The following is a 21,408-nucleotide window of genomic DNA, read 5'->3' on the forward strand; positions in this document are numbered from 1 at the left end:
GACAGGAATTTATGCTCATGGCCGTGCCTAGCTGGGAATGGAGGCTTCGCTGGGCAGCCTGTGCCAAGAGGTTCCAACTTCAGGAAAGAGCTAGCAGTCTGCTGCACTTTTCATGATGAAGCTTTTCTTCACACATTATGTTTTCACAAGGTTACCCAGAAATAGCTAAGTTCCTTTTTCACAGTGTTAAAAGATTAAAAACACCAACTGACCTGACTGAGTTCTATACTTGTAATTCCTGTGTCAAAGTCAAGGTTGTTAGATACTGGAAACATGTCTCTTGATACCAGAGTTGAAAACATTTAAATTTCTGCTGTTGCCAACTGAAAGATCGGGAAGTATTATTCTTTAGTGACTGTGAACTCAAAACTCCCGGGGAAGTTTCTTTAATAACCATTGTTCAGATGTAAGCGATCAATCACTGAATTCTATTCCTGAAACCAATATTGCACGGCATGTCAACTAGAATTTAATTTTTAAAAAAAATCATCGTTCAGGAAGATAGTGATAATGGGGACTTGTCTGATACTTTTGTGATACCAGTGATATCCACTGTATCACAATACTTTAATAGCTGGTAGCCTCTCTCACGGGCTGTCTCTCTCTGTCAAATAAATAAATAAATAAATAAATAAATAAATAAATAAATAAAATCTTTTTTTAAAAAGTTGTTTTTTTTTTTAAGATTTTATTGATTTGAGAGAGAGCAAGAGAGAGAGCACAGAGAGGGGCAGAGGGAGGAGAAGCAGACTCCCCGCTGAGCAGGGAGCCCAATGTGGGGCTCGATCCCAGGACCCCAGGATCATGACCTGAGCTGAAGGCAGACATTTAACCAACTGAGCCACCCAGGTGCCCCTATTTTTCAAAGTTTTATTTATTTAAGTAATCTCTACCCCATGTGGGACTCAAACTCATGACCCTGAGATCAGGTCACATGCTCTACTGACTGAGACAGCCAGGCACCCCAGCTGGTAGCTATTTTCAAGAAAACAATATTTTGAATACAAATTGGGACCTAAATTATAGGCAGCCTAGATTATGTGTGAAGAATAGCACTCAAAATTGTATCTTTTCCAGATCATTTTTAACGTTTCAGTAAAAACAAAGATCTTCTTGTAAGATAGTTTCAGCCACAAAAAAAGGTGCTAATAATCATGACTCATTTTCCTTAAATAAATATATATATTAAAATATTTTTATTTTTAAGTATCTCCACACCCAATGTAAGGCTTGAACTCACAACCCTGAGATCAAGAGTCGCATGCTCCACTGACTGAGCCAGCGAGGTGCAAATATATTTAACTTATATAAGTAAATAGATAAATTTCTTTAAATTTTAAATATATAATTGACCAGGTTCCAAGGGATTATATACTTTCCTGGGAAAAAAGTTCAACTACCTTTGGAAAATTCCTTTATATGATTTTACGGGGGCAGCCTCTAAAATGAAGTGTTCAGGGGCGCCTGAGTGGCACAGTGGTTAAGCGTCTGCCTTCGGCTCAGGGCGTGATCCTGGCGTTGTGGGATCGAGCCCCACATCAGGCTCCTCCGCTAGGAGCCTGCTTCTTCCTCTCCCACTCCTCCTGCCTGTGTTCCCTCTCTCGCTGGCTGTCTCTATCTCTGTCAAATAAATAAATAAAATCTTTAAAAAAAAATAAAATAAAATGAAGTGTTCAATGAATGTCCATTGACATAATGAGCAAATTAGTGCATTTTAGTAGCTTGTATCTTAGGTGCTGAGAGTACCTGATTAGGGCATGTAAGATTGAAAAATTCTATATAAACATTTGCATTTATTAATCTGTTTTCCACTTAAAATGCACAGATAAGGAATTTTTTACATCAAATGCCTAAAGGGACGCCTGCATGGCTCAGTCAGTTAAGCGTCTGCCATCGGCTCAGGTCATGATCACAGGGTCCCAGGATCGAGTCCCGCATGGAGCTCCTTGCTCAGTGGGGAGCCTGCTTCTCCCTCTGCCTGCCGCTCCCCCTGCTTGTGTGCGCGCTCTCTCTCTCTAGCAAATAAATAAATAAAATCTTAAAAAAACACAAATGCATAGAGTTTAGGGAAATAATTTTATTGCTAATAGAACCCTGCTGATTCATTCGATTTTCTCACATGTACATTCCCTCTGTCCCCCTTCTCTGGGATCCCCTCCCTACCCACTCTCGGATTTTTTGACTTACTGCCTGCCTTCTTTCTAGAAGGGTCAGCTGTAGCACTAACAGTTCAGGATATGCTAGGACTTTCCCTGAGATATCTGTGTACTGTTTCTGGGCACCTGGCCAGGAGGATCTCCTTGGAACCAAAAAGTTAATAATGGTCTAGAAAATATACAAACAGGGTCACGGTGTATGAATTTCTAAAATGAACTTTGTGACATCATGCAAAGACAAAGGAGTGGAAAGGAAAGTATTCTGGCTTTGAGCTGGGCAGACCCCGGTTCAAATCTCAGTTCTTCCTCCTCATTAGTACGGTGGTATCCCTGCCTGTCAAATCTCAGTTCTTCCCCTTCCTACCTCCGTGTGTAACCTCGGGCAAAGGACTGAATGTCCCTGGGCCTCAGCCTCCTCTGTGACACGGGAATAACGAGGACTGTAGTGAGAATAAGCGTATCCAGCCGGCTGCAGGTGCTCAGGGCAGTAGCTACACTCCCCCTACCCCCTTGTCCTTCCAGAGCTCAAAATCCGTAACCTAAGGAATCAAGGGGAAGCCAAACAAGGACTAAAGCTTTACAAGTAAGACCTAAGGAGAACGGGTGACGGAGTGTGTTTAGTGAGGAAAGAAGTGTTTAGTCCAGCCAGAGAGCAATAAATAACTGTGGTCACCCTTTGTAAGCACCCACCACCTTGCCTGGCATTTAATACAGTTCTACTTGGTCCTCGGGACAGCACCGCGAGGAACGTATGATTTAATTAGTGAGGAAACAGATTTTATAACACCCGAGATCATTCAACTGAATGCAGAAGTGGAGGTTCAAACTCGGATCCTCCCACGGGGAAGCCAGCCCTATGCGGAGCAAGAGGGACACAAGGACCACAGCCGTCAGCTACTGGTATCGGGGACAGGCAGGGGCTGGAGAAGACAAGTGCGAAGTCTTTCTTTGGCTGGGACTCATGGGAAAGGGAACCTCCAGGCCTCTGCTGCTTTATGTGTGGGCTCTCCTGAAGGCAGGAGGGACTCTACCTTTCCGGAAGGAAAATGGGCTTGTGAGCACCATGCTGGGGACAGGTGTCCTGGGGGCCACAGAGGCCGGCCTGAGCACTGAGTCCCTCCTCGCCGAAGGAGACTCAGTGGCTGGCCTACAGTTGAGTCCATCCCTTTGTTCTATGTTCTTTTTTTTTTTTTTAAGATTTTATTTATTTATTTTAGCGAATCTCCAGTGGACTCCCTGCTGAGCATGGAGCCCGACGTGGGGCTCGATCCCATCACCCCAAGATCATGAATCAAGCCGAAATCGAGAGTTGGGCGCTCCACTGCCGGAGCCACCCAGGCGCCCCTCTGTGGTCTGCTGCTGTTGTAGGCTCCCTTTTGCCTCACACTGGCCATCCCCAAGAAGGAGTTTATATAAAATGAAATGAAAATATTAAAATGTACAAATGAAATTTTTTTAGCCTTAATTTCTGGAACCTCTCCATTTTTTTTGTGCACAGAACAGGTCTGACAGCTAGGATTCGGGGCCAGGCCCTGCGGTCGTCAGCCCCTTCAAGCCATCTGGCGTCTAATCTTCACGCCGCCTGAGCACTGGTCTAGGACAAGCCACTTGCACTCCGCCGCACCTCCGAGTAGAAGCCCCGACGTCTTTACCTTGCTGAGGAGCAGTGACTCGAGCTGAATGTCATGTCTACAACCCAAGCCCTCACCGGAGCTGCGCTCCCCTCTCCCGTCTGGGTAACTGTGAGGCCACCTGAGCAGTGTCTCTCCCCCCTGCAGCTTTTTCTTCTGTGGACACATGGCATAGGTCCGTCCGATACACTCCACCCCATGTTCAGACTCACACTCATACCTACAGGTCATCATTTGGAGCCTTAAACTTTGTTTTTGAAGAACAGTCCCGACGCTGAACACTGCAGGTGGATTTCCCTTAGCTGGAGAACCTCCTGTTTAGTCCATGTGTCTAAACTGCACCTGGGCTTATACTGGCTTCTGACCCTGATATACCTTCTGAGTGAACCTAAGCAGAGAATCCCACATCGCCCTCCCCGCAAGATCCCAGGGAAACACAAAGCCGCACCGAGAAAGGATGGGCCACGGTTTGATATCGTCCGGTGTCTCCTGGCCTCAGAACGCCGCCACTTCCCGCAGCTCCGGCCCTCGGCTGTGCTCCACTCTGAGCAGGTGGATTCCTCTGCCGAAACTTGTACACAGTAAGGAGACGGGGTCGCCAACAGCCAGGGAAGTCAAAGGTCCTGACCCATCCAGGGACAAGGTGAACAGGCAGGCTGGGGAGAAAGAGGGAACCAGCAGCTCAGGCCAAGGGCGCAGTGTCATGGAACACGAGGTCTCGGTGAGAAACGCGTGTAAATGAATCGTGTGCTCTCCTGTCTAACCCAGGTAAGAGCCGCATCCCCTGCTCCAGAGGACCGTGTACCCGCGGGGAGGCCAGACTCGGGTCGGCGGCGAGGCTTCAACGCCAGAGAATGGCAGGCGGACCAAACAAGGTAGGTTTCACTTAGGAGCCCCTTCAGACAGTCGGGGCCTCGCCAGCAAGGGCGTGGGGACACATCGCCCTCAGTTCCCACCCACCCAGAGAGCAGAGCAGGGCCAGGGCAGAGGAAACCAGACACGATGCTGGTCTTCAGCTGCTGGCCCCTGGGGTCTTGCTCCTTCAAGACAGAGGAAGTTTGGACCTGAAGGGGAGTCTGGGGGCCTCTGGCTGACCCGGTCTCCCTCCACCCCCATCTCAGAGGCCGCTCTTCTGAGAACCACAGGCGCGCCTGGTGGGTAGGTCAGCACGTTCAGACCTTGCTCTCCCTCGTGTCAGGCTTCTGAGCATTGACCTTGACACCAGCTGCTCTTCCGGCCTCCCACAGCTGCTACACAGGGCAGCTGGAGAGGGCACGACTTGCTGGGGGACGGCAGGGCTGTCCTCCCTACTGAGGTTTGGCTAGACATGATCTCACATCTTTTCTCTGGGGGGGGGCTACCCTATCCTCCCCTGCTGGGAGCTGACTTTCTGGAACATTACTGTAGGGGGATTTGTTATGAAATTCTCTAAGTTAACACTATTCCTGTGTCTGACAGAACCCCGGGTCCAGCACAAAACAGCATGGAGCCAGTGGGGTGCTGGTAAGGCAGCTTTCTGGAAGAAAAAAACAGCCACCTTTACTCACAGCGTTTGCCACATTTTGTGGTGTAAATACTCCCACTATGACCAAATATTCCGGAATATTTAACAATCAGTCAGTAGCAGTGGGCTCTGGCATACTTCATTAAGGATTCTGGGGTGCTGTGTTCCCTAAAACATCTTTTTCTCTGGTGCTTTGAAGTGTCATGACCCAACTGTGATCTCGACCCTTAACTGCAGCATCAAAACAGGGCCATCTTGCTGTCTCTCCTTACTCTACCTCGCCCCCACTACGCGCTGAGACTCTCATTTTAGTCCTTAAAAAAATCAATTTGAAAATGACAATCCTTGTTCTCTTTGCCAGACATTTTGAGCACCACACGTTAAAACCTAATGGCGCCTGGGTGGCACAGCGGTTAAGCGTCTGCCTTCGGCTCAGGGCGTGATCCCCGCGTTCTGGGGTCGAGCCCCACATCGGGCTCCTCCGCTATGAGCCTGCTTCTTCCTCTCCCACTCCCCCTGCTTGTGTTCCCTCTCTCTCTGGCTGTCTCTATCTCTGTCGAATAAATAAATAAATAAAAATAATGAAGAACTTCAGGTAGAAAGAATACTAAGAGCCAAATATATCTGAGCTCTCAGGAACAAGTCCGTACAACGTGGTACCATGGCTCATGCAGTGATGGTTTCTAGCCAGAGGTTCAACAGAATCCTGGTATCTCAGTGTCATCTCTTAACCACTAGGGTCCTGGAGAGTGGCAGAACATGGCTGTCTTTGTATTTGCTGAGCAATGGAAAGAAAGAGTTTCGAGGAAGCTTTTAGGACTCCGTGCGTCTTTGAGAAACACCACCAGCAGGCTCCTTACCTCCAGTATCTTGGTTCCAGATCTTCACTTTGCAGTCGTGTGATGAGGTAGCAATTATAGGCATCGAGGCCGGTGCTCTTGGTAGAAAGACACAGGATGCAACAGTCTGGAGATGCCCCTTATATTCACATATTCTGTTCCGCGTCTGCCTTAGGTCCCACAGCTGCGGAGTGATAACACAGGCTAGCTCATGCACACACATTTCTCTAGCTTCATGCACGCTACCTTCACTGATTGCCACCTCCCCACCTTCTCGTGACCCTCCTACTCCCCCCACTTACCTACTCATGTCTCTACCCCTCGTCTTCTCCATCCCATCCACACACCCAGTCACCCAGCCGTCCAGTGATTGTTTTAAACACCAACGATCTCAAACAACCCTGGCTAAGGGTGTGGCAGGAGGGCTGCTGCCTTCCTCATTAACATCCTGGTTAGGGAAGTGAAAGCTCCAGCGTCTACAGCATGATGGGACAGTATGGGGTTGCCTACTTCTTTTTTTTTTTTAAGTTTTTTATTTGTTTTAGTCATCTCTACACCCCATGTGGGGCTCAAACTCATGACCCCAACATCAAGAGTCTCATGCTCTTCTGACTGAGCCAGCCAGGCGCTCTGGGGTTACCTACTTTCTATGACAGCTCGAGAGCTGCCTGACATCAGCCTCTTGGCCTCTGTGGGTTCCGTGGAGACCCCACAGTTGGGAGCACCTTCTCAGGAGTACACAGAGGTACAGACCTTTTGATTTATTGCCTGCATGCTGAACCTTGGTATATGAAGACGAGACTCTCCAACAAAGGAGGTGACGGTCCTGCCAATCCCACTCTTGTTGACACGATCAGACCACAGCTAGAGATCAAAGTTCACGGAAGAGAGCAAACTGAACTGTGTCCAAAAAATAATGAAGTCACTGGACACCATGTCATTCAGGAAAACAACATTCAGAGAAGAGAGCGATCTGAATCGTGTCCGAAAAATAATGACATCAGAGGACACCACGTCAGTTGTAGGAACTGGAAATGCTTAGCTTGGTGAAGACATACTACATCAACAGCCTGGGATTCAACCCCTCAACCTCCACTTACTAGAGGTGCGCTCTTGTGCAAGAGATTTCAACCTGCCGTGCCTCGATTTGCTCATCTGTAAAATGGGAGTTATAATGAACCTAACTCACGAGGTTGTTGTAAGGATTAAATGAGATGATGCATGTAATGTGCTCAGGCCCAGTGCCTAGCATGTTTGGTACAATGGGAGCTGTAACTGGTCTAGTTGGACTAGATGCCCCTTTAACTTGTATTCTACAACGAGGAATCCGAGGTACTTTGGAGGAGCCAATGCAATCTAATCCACAAGTACTTGCGAGGAAAGGTATATGGATAAGGGTTGGGGTGGGCTGTTGACCAACACCGGAGCCTCGGACTCCCTGAGGAGCTTGAGCCTTCTTCACTGTGACCACAAGTACAACAGGAATACACTTGGCTCTTCGAATAGTCCCACCCCTTTCTAAGCTCTGCTGGGAGCAGGGACGTTCACAAGCTGGTTCTGTGTTTAGCACCTTCCTAACTTGACTCCCATCCCATCCCTCTGTCTACTACCAATTCAGAGCCCAAGGCTAATGGAGATGTCTTGAGAGATGCATCTGGAACGCAAAGGCTCACTTACAGTATGCACTTGGAATAGGCCTGAGCCAATAGTAGAGCTGGCCTGTGGAGCCCTATATAGACAGAGGTCAGAGGAAGTACTTTGCTCATCAGCAGCCAGACCCCAGACACCCCCCCCCCCCAGTTTCTTACCGTGGCTTCGCAGCCTTCCCCTCCAAAGCCATTGCTGCAGGAGATACACTTGTGTCCGTCCTCACTGACCTCGCAGTAGGTCTGAATATGCTGCTTTGCGGGAAACATATGAGCTACCTGCAGCCCCCGGCTGTCCCATAATCTGCAAGAAATGACCGCAGGAAAGGAGTCTGTGGTAAATGTGTCTGAAATACCCACTAACACAAGCCTCGGCCCTTTGCTGCTTCGGCCGGTCAGGGGGAATGTCACGATTTACCTAAAACCAGGAGTATGAACCAGATCAACCTTGGAGACTCCAAAGCTGCCAGGAAATAACCGAACTGAATGACATCTGACTCCTTTCTATTTTAAGATCCAGTTAATAGGAATTTAGACCACACACCTTAACTCTACAAGTTAATTTGTTAATTTGGCCCTTTTGGGATACTGCTTTCAAGGGACAAGAGGATATTTCTGTGCCTGTGACTTAATTTTTTTTTAAAGATAGTTACTATGATCCAGAGGAGCAGTCACCATTCCAGAATCAGATACAAAAGACCTGCAGGCCTTGGCCCACCTGGGCCGTGGGGTGCATAGGGGAGTGTTTTATTCGGCCTCTCGTCTCATTTTCACCACTTTACCTCCTTCTTCCTATTTTCTAAGTAGAACGAATCTCTTCTGTGATTCAGAGTGTCTCGTTGTGCTTTCTACTCAAGAACAACTGACTTCATTTGACTCCCCTGACAGGGATTTGGACCCATTGCCCCAGACAAGGCTTCCCCGAGGGCTGGGTGACTGAGAACATCTGGTGTCAAGCAGGGCTGGCAAGTGGAGCCAGGCAGCTCGAAGGGTGGGACAAGCCAGTGCCGGGGCCTGAGGTCAATCTGAGTATGTTCACACAGGGGGCGAGGGTGGGGCCAGACGGAGTCAGCTGCTTCAGAACCATCCAGGACAGGGCCCTTTTCCTGGCCCGACCTCCTGCCATTCAGCCTCTACCCAGATGGTCCAGGGGCCCAGGTCAGAGAGACCCCAGCCCCAGCAAGGGGCAAAGCGACAGAAGGCCCTGGGAAGGCACAGCAGTGTGGAGAAGCAGAGGGGGAAGGGAGTCAGATAAGCATGGGAAGCACAAACCTTCACCAGAAACACCTTCACGGCTGCTCAGTAAGCCCACCTGATGGTTTTATCTTCAGAAGTCTGTAGTACGTATGGTTCTTGGGGGACCCAGCACAGGTGAGTGACCTAGAAAAAGCAAAATTTTCAAAACTTCTCCATACCAAGTCATTCCTCTACGGCAATTCCTGTAAACTGTGCTAAATAGCGTCTCTCCGCCACTTCTCCAGGACGCTGACGCGTACCTTTGACTTGGAGGGAGTCTGTGCTTTGCAGATGCCCAGCAGTCACACCCTACTGCCATGCCCCGGATCAGCAGCAGCAGTGGTGGCAGCCGGGCCAGTTGTGAATTCCCGAATGCACGCAGGCGCCCACACATGTGGTGGGGCACGGCTGGTGCGTGGCAGCTAAGGAGAGCAGCCCCCGTTCTATGGTGGGACCGCTGCAACCCTGGTCTTAGGCCTCACAGGGTTCAAGAAGTGTTCTTTCTTTTCATCCCTGTAGCCCCCTGCTGGACAGGCGTGAAACAGTTTTCAAAACAGCCCAAGATGACAGGATTTTCTTCCAGCAACCTCCATAGGTATGGAGGGCATAGGGCGAGCGTACCTTGCCACAGACAGTTGTATTCAAAATTGGAAAAGATGACCATGAGTGTTATTTAATGACCACTAAAGGAACATCTATCGTGTCAGGTCATAGGATTCTCTCCATTTGATAAATGAAGACACCGACATTCTAAGTGACTTCCTTGGAGTAACACAGCTAAAATGTGATGGCTCTTGGGGCGCCTGGCTGGTTCAGTTGGTAGTGTATGTGACTCTTGACCTCAGGGTTGTGAGTTCAAGCCTCATGTTGGGTACAGAGATTACTTTAAAAAAAAGTGATGGATCCATAACTTGAACCCAGGTCTGACTGACCTCAAAGGCTGTGGAGTTTATATGCCAGTCTGCTACCAGAAAACACTGGTCTTCATAAACAGCAAATTAAACATAAAGCAAAGGGTCATGCTTGTTTCTCTGCGCATAAGCTGTGAGATCCTGGAGGAGAGGGACTGTGTCCTTGGCCACTAACCCTGGTCCAAGCACAGCAGATAAGGAATAACTACACTTTGAGGGAATAAAGGAGGACACTATGAACAAGTGGAGGTGTTCTTTGGAGCAGAAGACTTTAAAGAGATCATCCAGCCTGATAACCCCGAGAGGCCAGGGTCTGACAGTTCAGGGTGAGCAAGAATGAGGCCCCAAGCCTCTACTGCCTGGTGTGTCTCCTGATCTCTCTTCCAGGCTCTTTGCCTCATCCCATGCCCCCTTCTGCTGTCCTACTCTCTACCGACTTTGAGTTTCTACCAGGTTCCTGGAGATGGAAGCTCTCTCCACGCACTGTCCGGTCCCAATGTCCCACAGAAGCAGGGTGTTGTCCCGGGAGCCAGTGCACAGCTGTGAGGAGTCTGGGGGAACAAGGGAAAGATGGTCCATGAGATGGGCCTGGCACAGGGCTTTTCAGAAAATACAATGGCGGTGGGGTGGGGCGGGGCGGGGTGGGGGGCACCCGGGTGGCTCAGTAGGTTGAGCGTCTGACTCTTGGTTTTGGCTCAGGTCTTGAGCTCATGGTCGTGAGATCGAGTCCCAAGTCAGGCTCTGTGCTCAGTGGGGTCTCTGCTTCTCCTCTCCCTCTCCCACTGCCCTTCCTCCCACTCACGCACTCTCTCTCTCTCAAAATAATTAAGTCTTAAAAACAATTTAAAAAGTACGACGGTGTTGGGTAGAGGTCTGTCTGACTTTACCTGGACTCACAGCCAATCCAGTGACCACCATGGCGTGGCCAGAGAACTGCTGCCTTGGCTGGCAGGGGCCACGCAAGTCCCACATCATGACCGTCCTGTCTCGAGAGGCGCTGAAGAAGCGGCTGGACCCGTGAATACAGGCTATCTGTCCAAGACAGAAAAGGCTCCGGTGTGCTTGTTTGATTGGACTTGGAAGTGGGCAACGGGCCCGGGCTGTGGGCGTCAGAGCGCATCGGGCTGGGAAGGCACTGCATGCGGGCGTCAGCACCCTGCTCCGCGCTGTGAGTGTGGCTGCTGCCTGGTTTCCTTACGATGGAGTCTGTGTCTCCACTCCGATTTTCAGTTCATTGAGGGGGGATTTCAGGGAAGGGAGTTGTAGAGACTGGCATTCTCTATCATCTTTGCTGGAAGCTCACTCTGCCCTGTAACGCTCTTTTAACAAATTAATTTTTATTTAACCGTTGTTGGCTTTTTAAACATTTCCCCAACTAGACTCGAAGGTTCCCGAGTAGAGAGATTTTATCATTTATTTATTTATAAATTTATTTATAATAAATAAAATTTACCACTTATTATTTATTTATTTTTCTAGCTACAGTCAGCACACAGGCAGCCTTCAGTACCTGTCCCTGTTGAGTTAGGATAGGCAGGGGGAATCCTCTGTTTATCACCTCAGCTTTAAGCGCTTAGTGACAAAATAAAAATCATGTCTGATATGTCTGTAACAATAGCTAAGGGAATGGTTTGCTCTGCTTTTCCTTGAGGAGGGCTTCATGGCATCAAATGAAGCCCTTGCATTTTGTTAAGACGGAATATCCAGTCACTCTTACTATCTAGAGCTCTTGGATACTCCTTTATTCAACTCCAAATTCCCTCCACGATAATGATCATTTGATAATTACCTTAGTGATCTCTCGATAATGATCATTTGATAATTACCTTAGTGATCTCTCGTTCGTGTCCTTTGAGCCTTCTCACGGCATTTCCGGTTTTCCAATTATAGGCCACCACTGTCTGAGGAGAGTCATTGGAGTCATTAGAATCTCTGTAATATTTTTTTTTTTTTAAAGATTTTATTTATTTATTTGACAGAGATAGAGACAGCCAGCGAGAGAGGGAACACAAGCAGGGGGAGCGGGAGAGGAAGAAGCAGGCTCATAGCAGAGGAGCCTGATGTGGGGCTCGATCCCATAACGCCGGGATCACGCCCTGAGCCGAAGGCAGACGCTTAACCGCTGTGCCACCCAGGCGCCCCAGAATCTCTGTAATATTTTAAGTAAATTTTTATTCAACTGAAACAAGCCTTTACTTCATTATCTTCCTAATTTCTCCCTCTCTGTCAAGGGTCTTGCATTTGGGTTTTATTGTTGTAACCCTCATCCTGTCCCCCTACATTGATTTTCTTTTCTTTCCTCCTGACAGGTGCTCTGTCTTTTTTCAAGGCAATGGGCCACTGCTCTGAGCCTTACTGACGGGTTCAGGAGGACAGTCCCCAAGGGGAACGGGCTCAACCTGAGGTTCTGGTCAGAGATGCTGAAGTAGAATTCTACATGGGATTAGAGTTTTTTCCCCTAATTGGGTTGTACTTTTAGTGTATTTTTTAAATGTTGCCATTTAAAAAAAAAAAAAAATTTACTGGGTGCCTGGGTGGCTCAGTCAGTTGAGCATCTGACTCTTGATTTTGGCTCAGGTCATGATCTCATGGCTCATGGGATCAAGCCCCACAATGGGCTCTGCGCTCAGCAGGGAGTCTGCTTCTCCCTCAGCCTCTCCTCCTCCCCCCCTCCCGCTCTCTCTCTCTCTAAAATAAATAAAATAAATCTTTAAAAAAAAAAAGAATCCATGAAATACAGTATGAAATGAGAGGAATTAAAAGAATCAACATTTTTGCTACTAATGTCCTAGCTGTGAGTCCTGTGATAGACGCAAATATGGGGGGAGAAGCAACCAGATTCAGTGACAGTGGGAGGAAGGACAGAAACACAGAATTATAATACTCGCCAGTGTAAAGATTTTGAGAAAAGAGCAGCATTAAAGAGACTGGAAATCTCATTTTCTTTTAAATGATTATTTATTTAATTTATTTATTTATAGAGAGGGAGAGAAAGAGAGAGAGCACACAAGCAGGGGTGGGGGGCAAAAGGAGAGGGGGAGAGAATCTCAAGCAGGCTCCAACTCCCCACTGAGCATGAAGCCTGATGCGGGGCTCCATCTCACCACCCTGAGATCATGAACTGAGCCGAAATCAAGAGTTGGCTGCTTATTGACTGAGTCACCTGGAGACCCCAAGAAAGTCTCCTTTTGATGACAAATAGCTCCTGTGTCTTGTGTGGGTATGAAAATGGATTGGTCAGAATAATACTTGCCATTTATGAAAAACATGGTGGACGGTCTGGCACATCGCTTAAGATCTTACCACCTAATCCTCACAACTGTGCTGAGAGGCTGGCATTATCATCCCCGTTCCGTGGATGTGGAGACCGAAGCCCACGAACAGTAGGTGACTGGCCCAGAGGAACAGGAAGGGGCAGAGCAGGGACTCAGAGCCAGTCTTCCTTAGTCTAAAGCCTGTGGTTTTACACCACTCAACGCTAAGCTGAGTAATATCTTCCTTCCCAAATATCTTCCCTTCTCCACAGTAAGCTGGTTCCCTGGGAAGCACTGCAAACCCCACCTTATCTTTTCCTCCAGAGACACACAGGTCTGAGTTCAAAGCAGCCACGACAGAGACACTATCCACGTGAGCTGGGCTATACTCCGGACAAGCTTTAGTTTGAATTCTCTCTTCTGTAATTCCGTCGGGCCTGCCAAAGAGAGGATGGCAAATGAGAGGCCCACGGGTATGGAGTGCAGGGGGGCAGGGGAAGATGAGGTAGGAGGGGCCAAGCTGAGGAGAAATCTGGAAAAGGAGTACAGAAGGAAGGCCCACGGCCATTGCCAGAAATGGGATCATTAATGCTGAGCACGCTGAGAACATCTGAAGGACCAGAATCCGATAAAGGGGAATCCTGAAGTCAAGAAGCCAGGAGTCTCTGCCCACCCCAGAGCGTATTCCCAAAGACGCCAGGCCCCTCTGAGTGGCTGCAGGCACCAGCCCACCAGCTGCTTCTCATCCAAAAGAAAACAGACCAAACTGACTGTCAGGGAAGGTCATCAATAATCGCTCTGGGCCTTCTCTTTCTTTAGTAGAGACTTCTAATGCGCCATGATAAAACGTGGGATCCCAAGGTAGGATGGCCGTACCTGTATTTGTAAGTGCTGTGTTTGAGTTTGCTTTGCAGTTTCCCCATCCCTGCACAGAACCTCCACGAATTGCGAGAAGGAGCTCGTTGCAGATGGCAGCCGAGCGGCAGCATCCCCTGCGGCTGCTGGAAGTTCTCGTCCCTGCTTAGTAAAAAGAATACATACTGTTCATGTTAGGCATGATAATGGCCGTCTGGGGACGTAAAAATAAAGCCTTATTTATTTATTTATTTATTTGGCAGAGAGCGAGAGAGCACAAGCAGGGGAAGCGGCAGGCAGAGGGAGAAGCAGGCTCCCCGCTGAGCAGGGAGCCCGATGCAGGACTGGATCCCAGGACCCTGGGATCATGACCTGAGCCGAAGGCAGATGCTCAACCGACCGAGTCACCCAGGCCCCCCAAGCCTTCTTTTTTTTAAAGACTAATTCATTGTACTCGATTGCTTTTCCTCTTTCCCTTGCCTCTTCTTATGGCCCTGGGAATGCACCCTCCCATAAAGCATTAGCAGATCAGCAAAAACAAAACCAAAACTAATTTTAAAAATACAAAGCGGTTTCTTGGGGCACCTGGGTGGATCAGTAGGTTAAGCAGCTGCCTTTGGCTCATGTCATGATCCCAGGGTCTGGGATTGAGACCCGGGTTGGGCTCCCTGCTCGGCGGGGAGTCTGCTCTCTCTCCCTCTGCCTGCCGCTCCCCCTGCTTGTGCTGCTCACTCTCTCTGTCACATAAATAAATAAAATCGTTTTAAAAAACACAAAGAGGTTTTTTTTTTTTTAAAGATTTTATTTATTTATTTGACAGAGATAGAGACAGCCAGCTAGAGAGGGAACACAAGCAGGGGGAGTGGGAGAGGAAGAAGCAGGCTCATAGCGGAGGAGCCTGACGTGGGGCTCGATCCCATAACGCCGGGATCACGCCCTGAGCCCAAGGCAGACGCTTAACCGCTGTGCGACCCAGGCGCCCCCAAAGAGGTTTTCTCAACAAGTTAAATGTAGAATTACCATATGACCCAATAATTCTGCTCCTGGGAAGATAGCCAAAAGAATTGAAAGCAAGCATCCGAACAAAAACGTACACATGAATGTTCACGGCAGCACCGTTTACAACAGCCAAGAGGGGAAAACGACCCAAATGTCCATCAATGGATGAATGAACAAACAAAATGTGGTATAGCCATACAATGAGTATTATTCAGCCATAAAAAGGAATAATGTACTGAAACATACTATAACATGGATGAACCTTGAAAACATCATGTTAAACACAAGAAGCTAGACACAAAAGGCCACATATTGTATATGCCATTTAAAGGAAATATCCCTGGTCGGAATCTATATAGGGAGAAAGCAGGTTACTGGTTGCCAAGGGCTGGAACGATGGGGGAATGGGATGGCTACTCTAATAGGTACAGAGTTTCCTTTTTGGATAACAAAAACGGGCTGGAACTAGACAGTCGTGACGGCTCCATGACATTGTCTGTGTACTAGATAAGAATAAATGTTATGTTACACGTATTCTACCACAAAAAATACTAGGAATGTGTATTTGAAACTAAGAAATAATTTTTACCAGTGAAGCTTCTGGAAAGAGCCTTAGTTATTCTAAAAGTTCATAACCTTCCTAGCTTGCCGGTTTGTTTTTAAATAATTTCATGTGACACTTCTCTAAATCGGTGTGCCACATTATGAGGTTATCTGTAGTAAGAATGAGATATAAGGGGCACCTGGCTGGCTCAGTCGGTAGAGCATGTAACTCTTGATCTCAGGGCTGTGAGTTCAAACCCCATGTTGGGCATGGAGCCTACTTTAAAAAAAAAAAAAATGAGATGTGAGAGCTGATGACACTAAATGAGACAATACAGGTAATGACCTAGACCAGTAGTTCTTAGTGTGATCTGAGGACCGATGGGGATTCCTGAGACCCTTTCAAGGAGTATGCCTCTCCCTCTGCCCTTCCTCCCTGCCCCCCCAACTCGTGCTCTATCGTGTGTGTGTGTGTGTGTGTGTGTGTGTGTGTGTGTGCTCTCTTTCTCTCAGATAAATAAATAAACTCTTAAAAAAATAAAATAATTATTATTTTGGGGGGTGGAAGGGGCAGAGGGAGAGGGAGGGAGAGAATCTTTTTTAAAAAAAAATTGTTTATCTGAGAGAGAATACGAGAGAGAGCATGGCAGGGGTGGGGGGAGGGAGAGGGAGAGGGAGAAGCAGACTCCCCGCTGAGCGTGGATCCCAATGCAGGACTCGATCCCAGGTCCCTGAGATCATGACCTAAGCCAAAGGCAGAGACTTAACCAACTGACCCAAGAGAGAACCCTAAGCAGGCTCCAAATCCAGCACGGAGCCGGACACGGGCTCAATCTCACGACCCTGATACCATGACTGAGCTGAAGTCAAGAGTTGGACGCTTGACAGACTGAGCCACCCAGGTACCGCTAGGAAATGAGTTTCATACAGGCATGACCAGCCCAGCTCCAGGAAGACTGGTCTACAGGAAGAACAGCAGCTAAAATTCACCGAATATTCTCAATGACACCATTAAAAAACAGTTTTCCAGAAGAATTTCAGCTTACATTTTGAAAAGCTGCCAGAATTGACCTCCGGACAAGATAGGTAACCATACAGCAGCACAGTGCGGTGACAAGAATGTTGTGTGTGGCTCCAAGAGCCCTGGGCTTCAGCCCCAACTCTGTCTCACCCCACTGTGTGTCCCTGGGTTCCTCCATTCCCTGCTCTGCACCTCAGCTTCCCCATCTGTCAATGAGGACACCAGATCAAATGATTTTTAGGAGACTGTGTGTTCCATGAGAGGAAGGACTTGCTCATACTCATCTCTGTACCTCAAGTGGCTTGCACAGTAGGGCAAAAACATGTCTTGGTAAGTAGTGTGAATCTAAGGTCCCTTCTCGTTCAGACATTCTCTGTAGTAAGTATCCAGGATAATTTTCAAAAATCTTGGGATGTTGTACTGCTTATAGACAGAGGTTGCAGGGCTTCCTAACTGCCAGCACAGCCCATTTTTCAACATTATCATCAACCTAAGGACAGATGCCATCCATAGATCTAGGTCACCAAAAACAGCAGATGCTAAAATTGGATTGGCTTTGCTTAACCCTGATTGGATTCTCAGCTGATATCTTCAGAGAGCCGTATTTCCCTTCTGAAGAGCTCTCACAGGCCGTTCTAAGCAAAAGATAACTTTTAGAATTACTTACCCCCAAACCAATAGGATTTTCTTGGTGAGCTGCCATATTCAATACTTTGTACTGTTTATCCTTTGGAAAATAGTTCAGGCAGCAACTTCCTAATCTCTGTAATTACTGAAAAGACGCTTAAATTAATCTCTTTTCTAAGCATATGTTTGCACCGAAAGGAGATTCACAAGGTAAATAAAGACCTTGTTTAATGAAAGAGAATGCCGTGTGGTTTTCCCTCACAAAGAAAGAAATATCTTACAAAATTCCAAGATCATATAACTGGCACATTTCCAACAATTAATAATATGTCTGTTTTTATCTTCATTTATTTAAGTAGTTCTACACCCAACGTGAGGCTTGAACTTACAACCCCGAGATCAAGACTCGCACACTCTACAGACTGAGCCAGCAAGATGCCCGGATATATCTATTTTTAAATATACAAAGTAAGGGGGCACCTCGCTGGCTCGGTCATTAGCACATGTGACTCCTGATGTTGGGGTTGTGAGTTCGAGCCCCATGGTGGGTGTAGAGATTATTAAAAGAAAATCTTAAAATATATATATATATACATATATATATATATATATATGTATATATATATATCCTACTCTATTTTTTTAGATTTTTTAAAAAATTTGTGAGCAAGAGAGCAGAGCTAGAGAGAGAGAGGGAGAGAGCATGCACAAGCTGGGGGTAGAGGCAGAGAGAGAGGGAGAAGCAGACTCCCCGCTGAGCAGGACCCTGGAATCATGACCCCAGCCAAAGGCAAACACTTAACCCACTGAGTCACGCAGGCGCCCTATTATTATTATTTTTAAAGATTTTATTTTAAGTAAGCTCTACACCCAATCTCAAACCTACAACTCCAAGATCAAGAGTCACATGCTCCACCGACTGAGCCCGCCAGACGCCCCCAAAGTAGGATATATTTAAATCCTTAAATACATCATTAAACATTTTTATTTTACTCATAGGACTTCTGTTCAAAAATTTTCAGAGCTGACCGCTACTGTTTCTGCGAGAAAGGCAATTTCTCCTGTTTAAAATAATACTTCAATAAGTATGAATCAGAATTTGAGATGGAAGAGCTTTTCAAAATCATCACATATAAACCCTTTATTTAAAGATCCGAAGAATCAGGGCAGAAACATTATCAGCTCAAAATTCTAATTCTAATCTGCAGTTCACTGCGGTCTTGGGCAAATCGCTGAGCCTCTTGGCGTCTGTTTCATATACGTAAAATGGAATAATATTTCTCACTGGGTTTCTGTTAAGATTAAAGGTAGCACTCACGATGTGCCAAGGATTTTTCTAAATGCTTTATATTTATTAACTCTTGATTAATTCCACAAGCCTCTGAGCTAGATGCCGTTACTATCTTCATTTTGCAGATGAGAAAAGTGAGGTGCAGAGATGTTATAGAACTTGCCCAAATTTACAAATGAGCTGCAAATCAGTGGCAGAGCTGAAACCTGACTGCAGGCAGCAGTCTCCGAGGCCTTGCTCTTGATCGGCATCGTGTAATGCATTTCCATAAAAGCTAGCGCGTGGACAGCCCTCAGCTGGCCTGGCTACCGGCATGATTGCTAGATTAACAGTGATAGCAACTGAAAGGAGCAATTTCTGCCAACTTCACCCTTAATACCACGGTTAACACACACATATTAAACATACGTAACAAATATACACGGAGAATATATACAAATGGGTATATAAGTCTGAAGAATATTAAATTGAAGCCAATTATGTCTCCTGGCCAGAGTGATTGATCACATAAGGCTAAGAACTCATTAAGTTATATATTATATACCAAGGCAATTTAAAATCTCAACAACCAAGTGTACGTACTTGGATAATGTCCATGTAGTTGTGATCTATTATGACTCATCTAAGCAGTGAAATTCTATTCAGTTATCCTCTACTGTTTATACTGTGAACATGCAATATACTTGAGAGGAGGGACAGTGTCTTGTTCATTTTTGTATCTGACCTCTAAGCGTAGGCTGGGAGAATGGATGAAAGGCAAATATCTGTGGAATGAATGAATGGACAGCATGCTAAGGTGAAGTCTGTTTGGAAAGAAGCTTTTTTTTTTTTTTTTTTAAGTAGGCTCCAGGGTCGCCTGGGTGGCTCAGTCAGTTAAGCAATGGACTCTTGGTTTTGGCTCAGGGTTGTGAGATCTGGCCCAAGTGGGACCCCTGCGGTCTGGCTCTGTGCCCAGCGTGGAGTCTGCTTGTCCCTCTCCCTCTGCTCCTCACACCCCTCTTCTCCCTGCTCATGTTCTCTCTCTCCAACAAATAAATAAATCTTTAAAAAATAAAAAGAAGGTAGGCTCCATGCCCAACGCAGGGCTTGAACTCAAGCTACCCCGAGGTCAGGAGTCACATGCTCTGCTGACTGAGCCAGCCAGGCGCCCTGCAAGCTTTTTAAGGACCCAACAACATAAGGTTCCTTCAAAATTGCCCAACAACAAATCATTCAGGGAACAGTTACCTGGGCTCTGTCCCAGATTTCAGGTCAGGAAAGGCTGGAGAGGACTTGGAAAAGCCATAAACTCAGTTATGGCTTTGGAATATCCTCGTTGGTTCCAGAAGACACCAGGCCTAAATCTGAATCCCAGGGCCCATTTCTGCCCCAATTTGCTTTCCATAGACCTTAAGATACCCAGTGGTCACTCTAAACATAACTCAGAGAATTCTCTTTTAACTCTCCTGTGCAGTATTCCTTGATATACACCAGCATATGTCCAATTGTTATTTTCCATGAAGAAAGGGGGACTCAGAGGGTTGTGACTTCCTAAGAGTCACACGAGGCAGAGCTAGGGTACCAGACCTTATTTCCCTGGTCTCCTGGTCCAATCAATGTTCCCTTAAGTGTTGATTTCGTTATCTCTCTCCCTCTCCCCAAATCTTCTGCGCACAAGGTATCAAACCGAAAGCTCAAATACAAGCAAAGCCGCAGTGGAAGCACTGGAATATGATCTGGTTCCACACTCTAATGGTACAGATAGGGGAAACTGAGGCCCAGAGTCTCCCAGGGAGTCAGCACTCGGTCAGAATGTCCAAGGTTGCCCCAAATTTGGGGGACAACCTATGTACAGTTTTTCCTTCCAGTCTCTTAGATCACAGACGTCCCCCACTCTATCCATGTGGACTACCAAAGCTTATCTTCTATGTGAGGGGATGGGTAGAGTGGGCTGGGTACTTCACCCAAGATGGGCGGGGGTAGCACCACCCAACCCAAGGCCGGCCCTCGAACTCCCCGCTTTGACCAGGTGGGCGGCTGCAGCCAGCGAAGCGCGAGGGCTCCCACCTCCCCGCCCGCCCCCCACCTCCGCTGCACCCCTTCCCCCCCACCTCGTGCTCCATACCCACCGGGCGGGCTGGCCGGGCCGGGAGCTGAGGCCGGCTGCGGCGCAGAGTGGAGGGCGTCCGCAGCCACCACGCTCCACAGCCTCCCGCGCCTCCGCCCCTAGCAACGACGCGCGCGTCGCTAGGGAGGGAGCCCCGGCGAAAAGCCTCCGGGCTCTCTCCCCGCCCCCGAACCCCAGTTCCGCTCGCCGGCCGTCTCCCGGAGGCCGGGCCCAGAGCGCCCAGCCCTGGTTTCTGACTGGAACAACGCGGTGGTGAGGTTCCAGAGAAGAGGACGGTGGTGCCCAAAGACCGCGCCACCAGGGAATCTATATAATGCAAGAAAAGCGGTACCACCTACCACAGTAATAGTCACCGAGGAAGTACTGAATAAATGTCATCTTTTATATAAGTATTCACCCGGATGGAGGTGGTGGTATCTTTCTTTGGAGTTTTCTGTGATTCCACCCCGTGATCCCTCCTTTGGACACTTCCCCAGGTTCTCCCCCCCCCCCCCTCCCCCGCCACACACAGTCCTATTCCTTCCTTCCTTCCTTCCTTCCTTCCTTCCTTCCTTCCTCTCTCTCTTTTCTTCTCTTCTCTTTCTTTTTTCTTTTCTTTCTTTCTCTTTTCTTTTCTTTTCTTTCATCAAACCGTTACAGCCCAGCACCACAGCAAAGAGACCCCTCAATACCTTCTTGAGATCCAATGGGAAGACAGTTCCAGAAACTAACAGCAGCTGCAGGTACATTGCTTCCAGACTAGAGTCTATTCATTTCTGTATTCCTAGTGCACGGGGTTTGGTGTAGAG

The 21,408-nt window shown here is 47.6% G+C and overlaps 1 protein-coding gene across 1 annotated transcript; it reads right to left on the reverse strand.

The window, feature by feature from the left end:
• Window positions 1–2,085: 2,085 nt before the first annotated feature.
• Window positions 2,086–20,708, reverse strand: WDR31 (WD repeat domain 31). The gene is made up of 10 exons (XM_026513790.4): window positions 20,622–20,708; window positions 14,054–14,194; window positions 13,485–13,614; window positions 11,750–11,824; window positions 10,811–10,955; window positions 10,374–10,474; window positions 9,089–9,156; window positions 7,939–8,080; window positions 6,152–6,314; window positions 2,086–4,443 (listed from the first exon to the last, which is right to left on the reverse strand). Exons 2-10 carry the CDS (start codon window positions 14,164–14,166, stop codon window positions 4,283–4,285), a joined length of 1,098 nt encoding a protein of 365 aa, XP_026369575.2. The 5' UTR covers window positions 14,167–14,194; window positions 20,622–20,708; the 3' UTR covers window positions 2,086–4,282.
• Window positions 20,709–21,408: the final 700 nt, after the last annotated feature.

This window comes from Ursus arctos, unplaced genomic scaffold, assembly GCF_023065955.2.
Source record: "Ursus arctos isolate Adak ecotype North America unplaced genomic scaffold, UrsArc2.0 scaffold_18, whole genome shotgun sequence".
NCBI classification, from domain to species: Eukaryota; Metazoa; Chordata; class Mammalia; order Carnivora; family Ursidae; genus Ursus; species Ursus arctos.

Excerpts from the sequence above, each read along its gene's own strand:
- WDR31 (XM_026513790.4), bottom strand. The coding sequence starts at position 14,166 with ATGCTGCCGCTCGGCTGCCATCTGCAACGAGCTCCTTCTCGCAATTCG. Across the intron at positions 13,615-14,053 it reads CACAGCACTTACAAATACAG|GCCCGACGGAATTACAGAAG; the intron begins GTACGGCCATCC and ends TCTCTTTGGCAG. Across the intron at positions 4,444-6,151 it reads CTGGAACCAAGATACTGGAG|CCTGCCTGTTCACCTTGTCC; the intron begins GTAAGGAGCCTG and ends CTTTCTCCCCAG.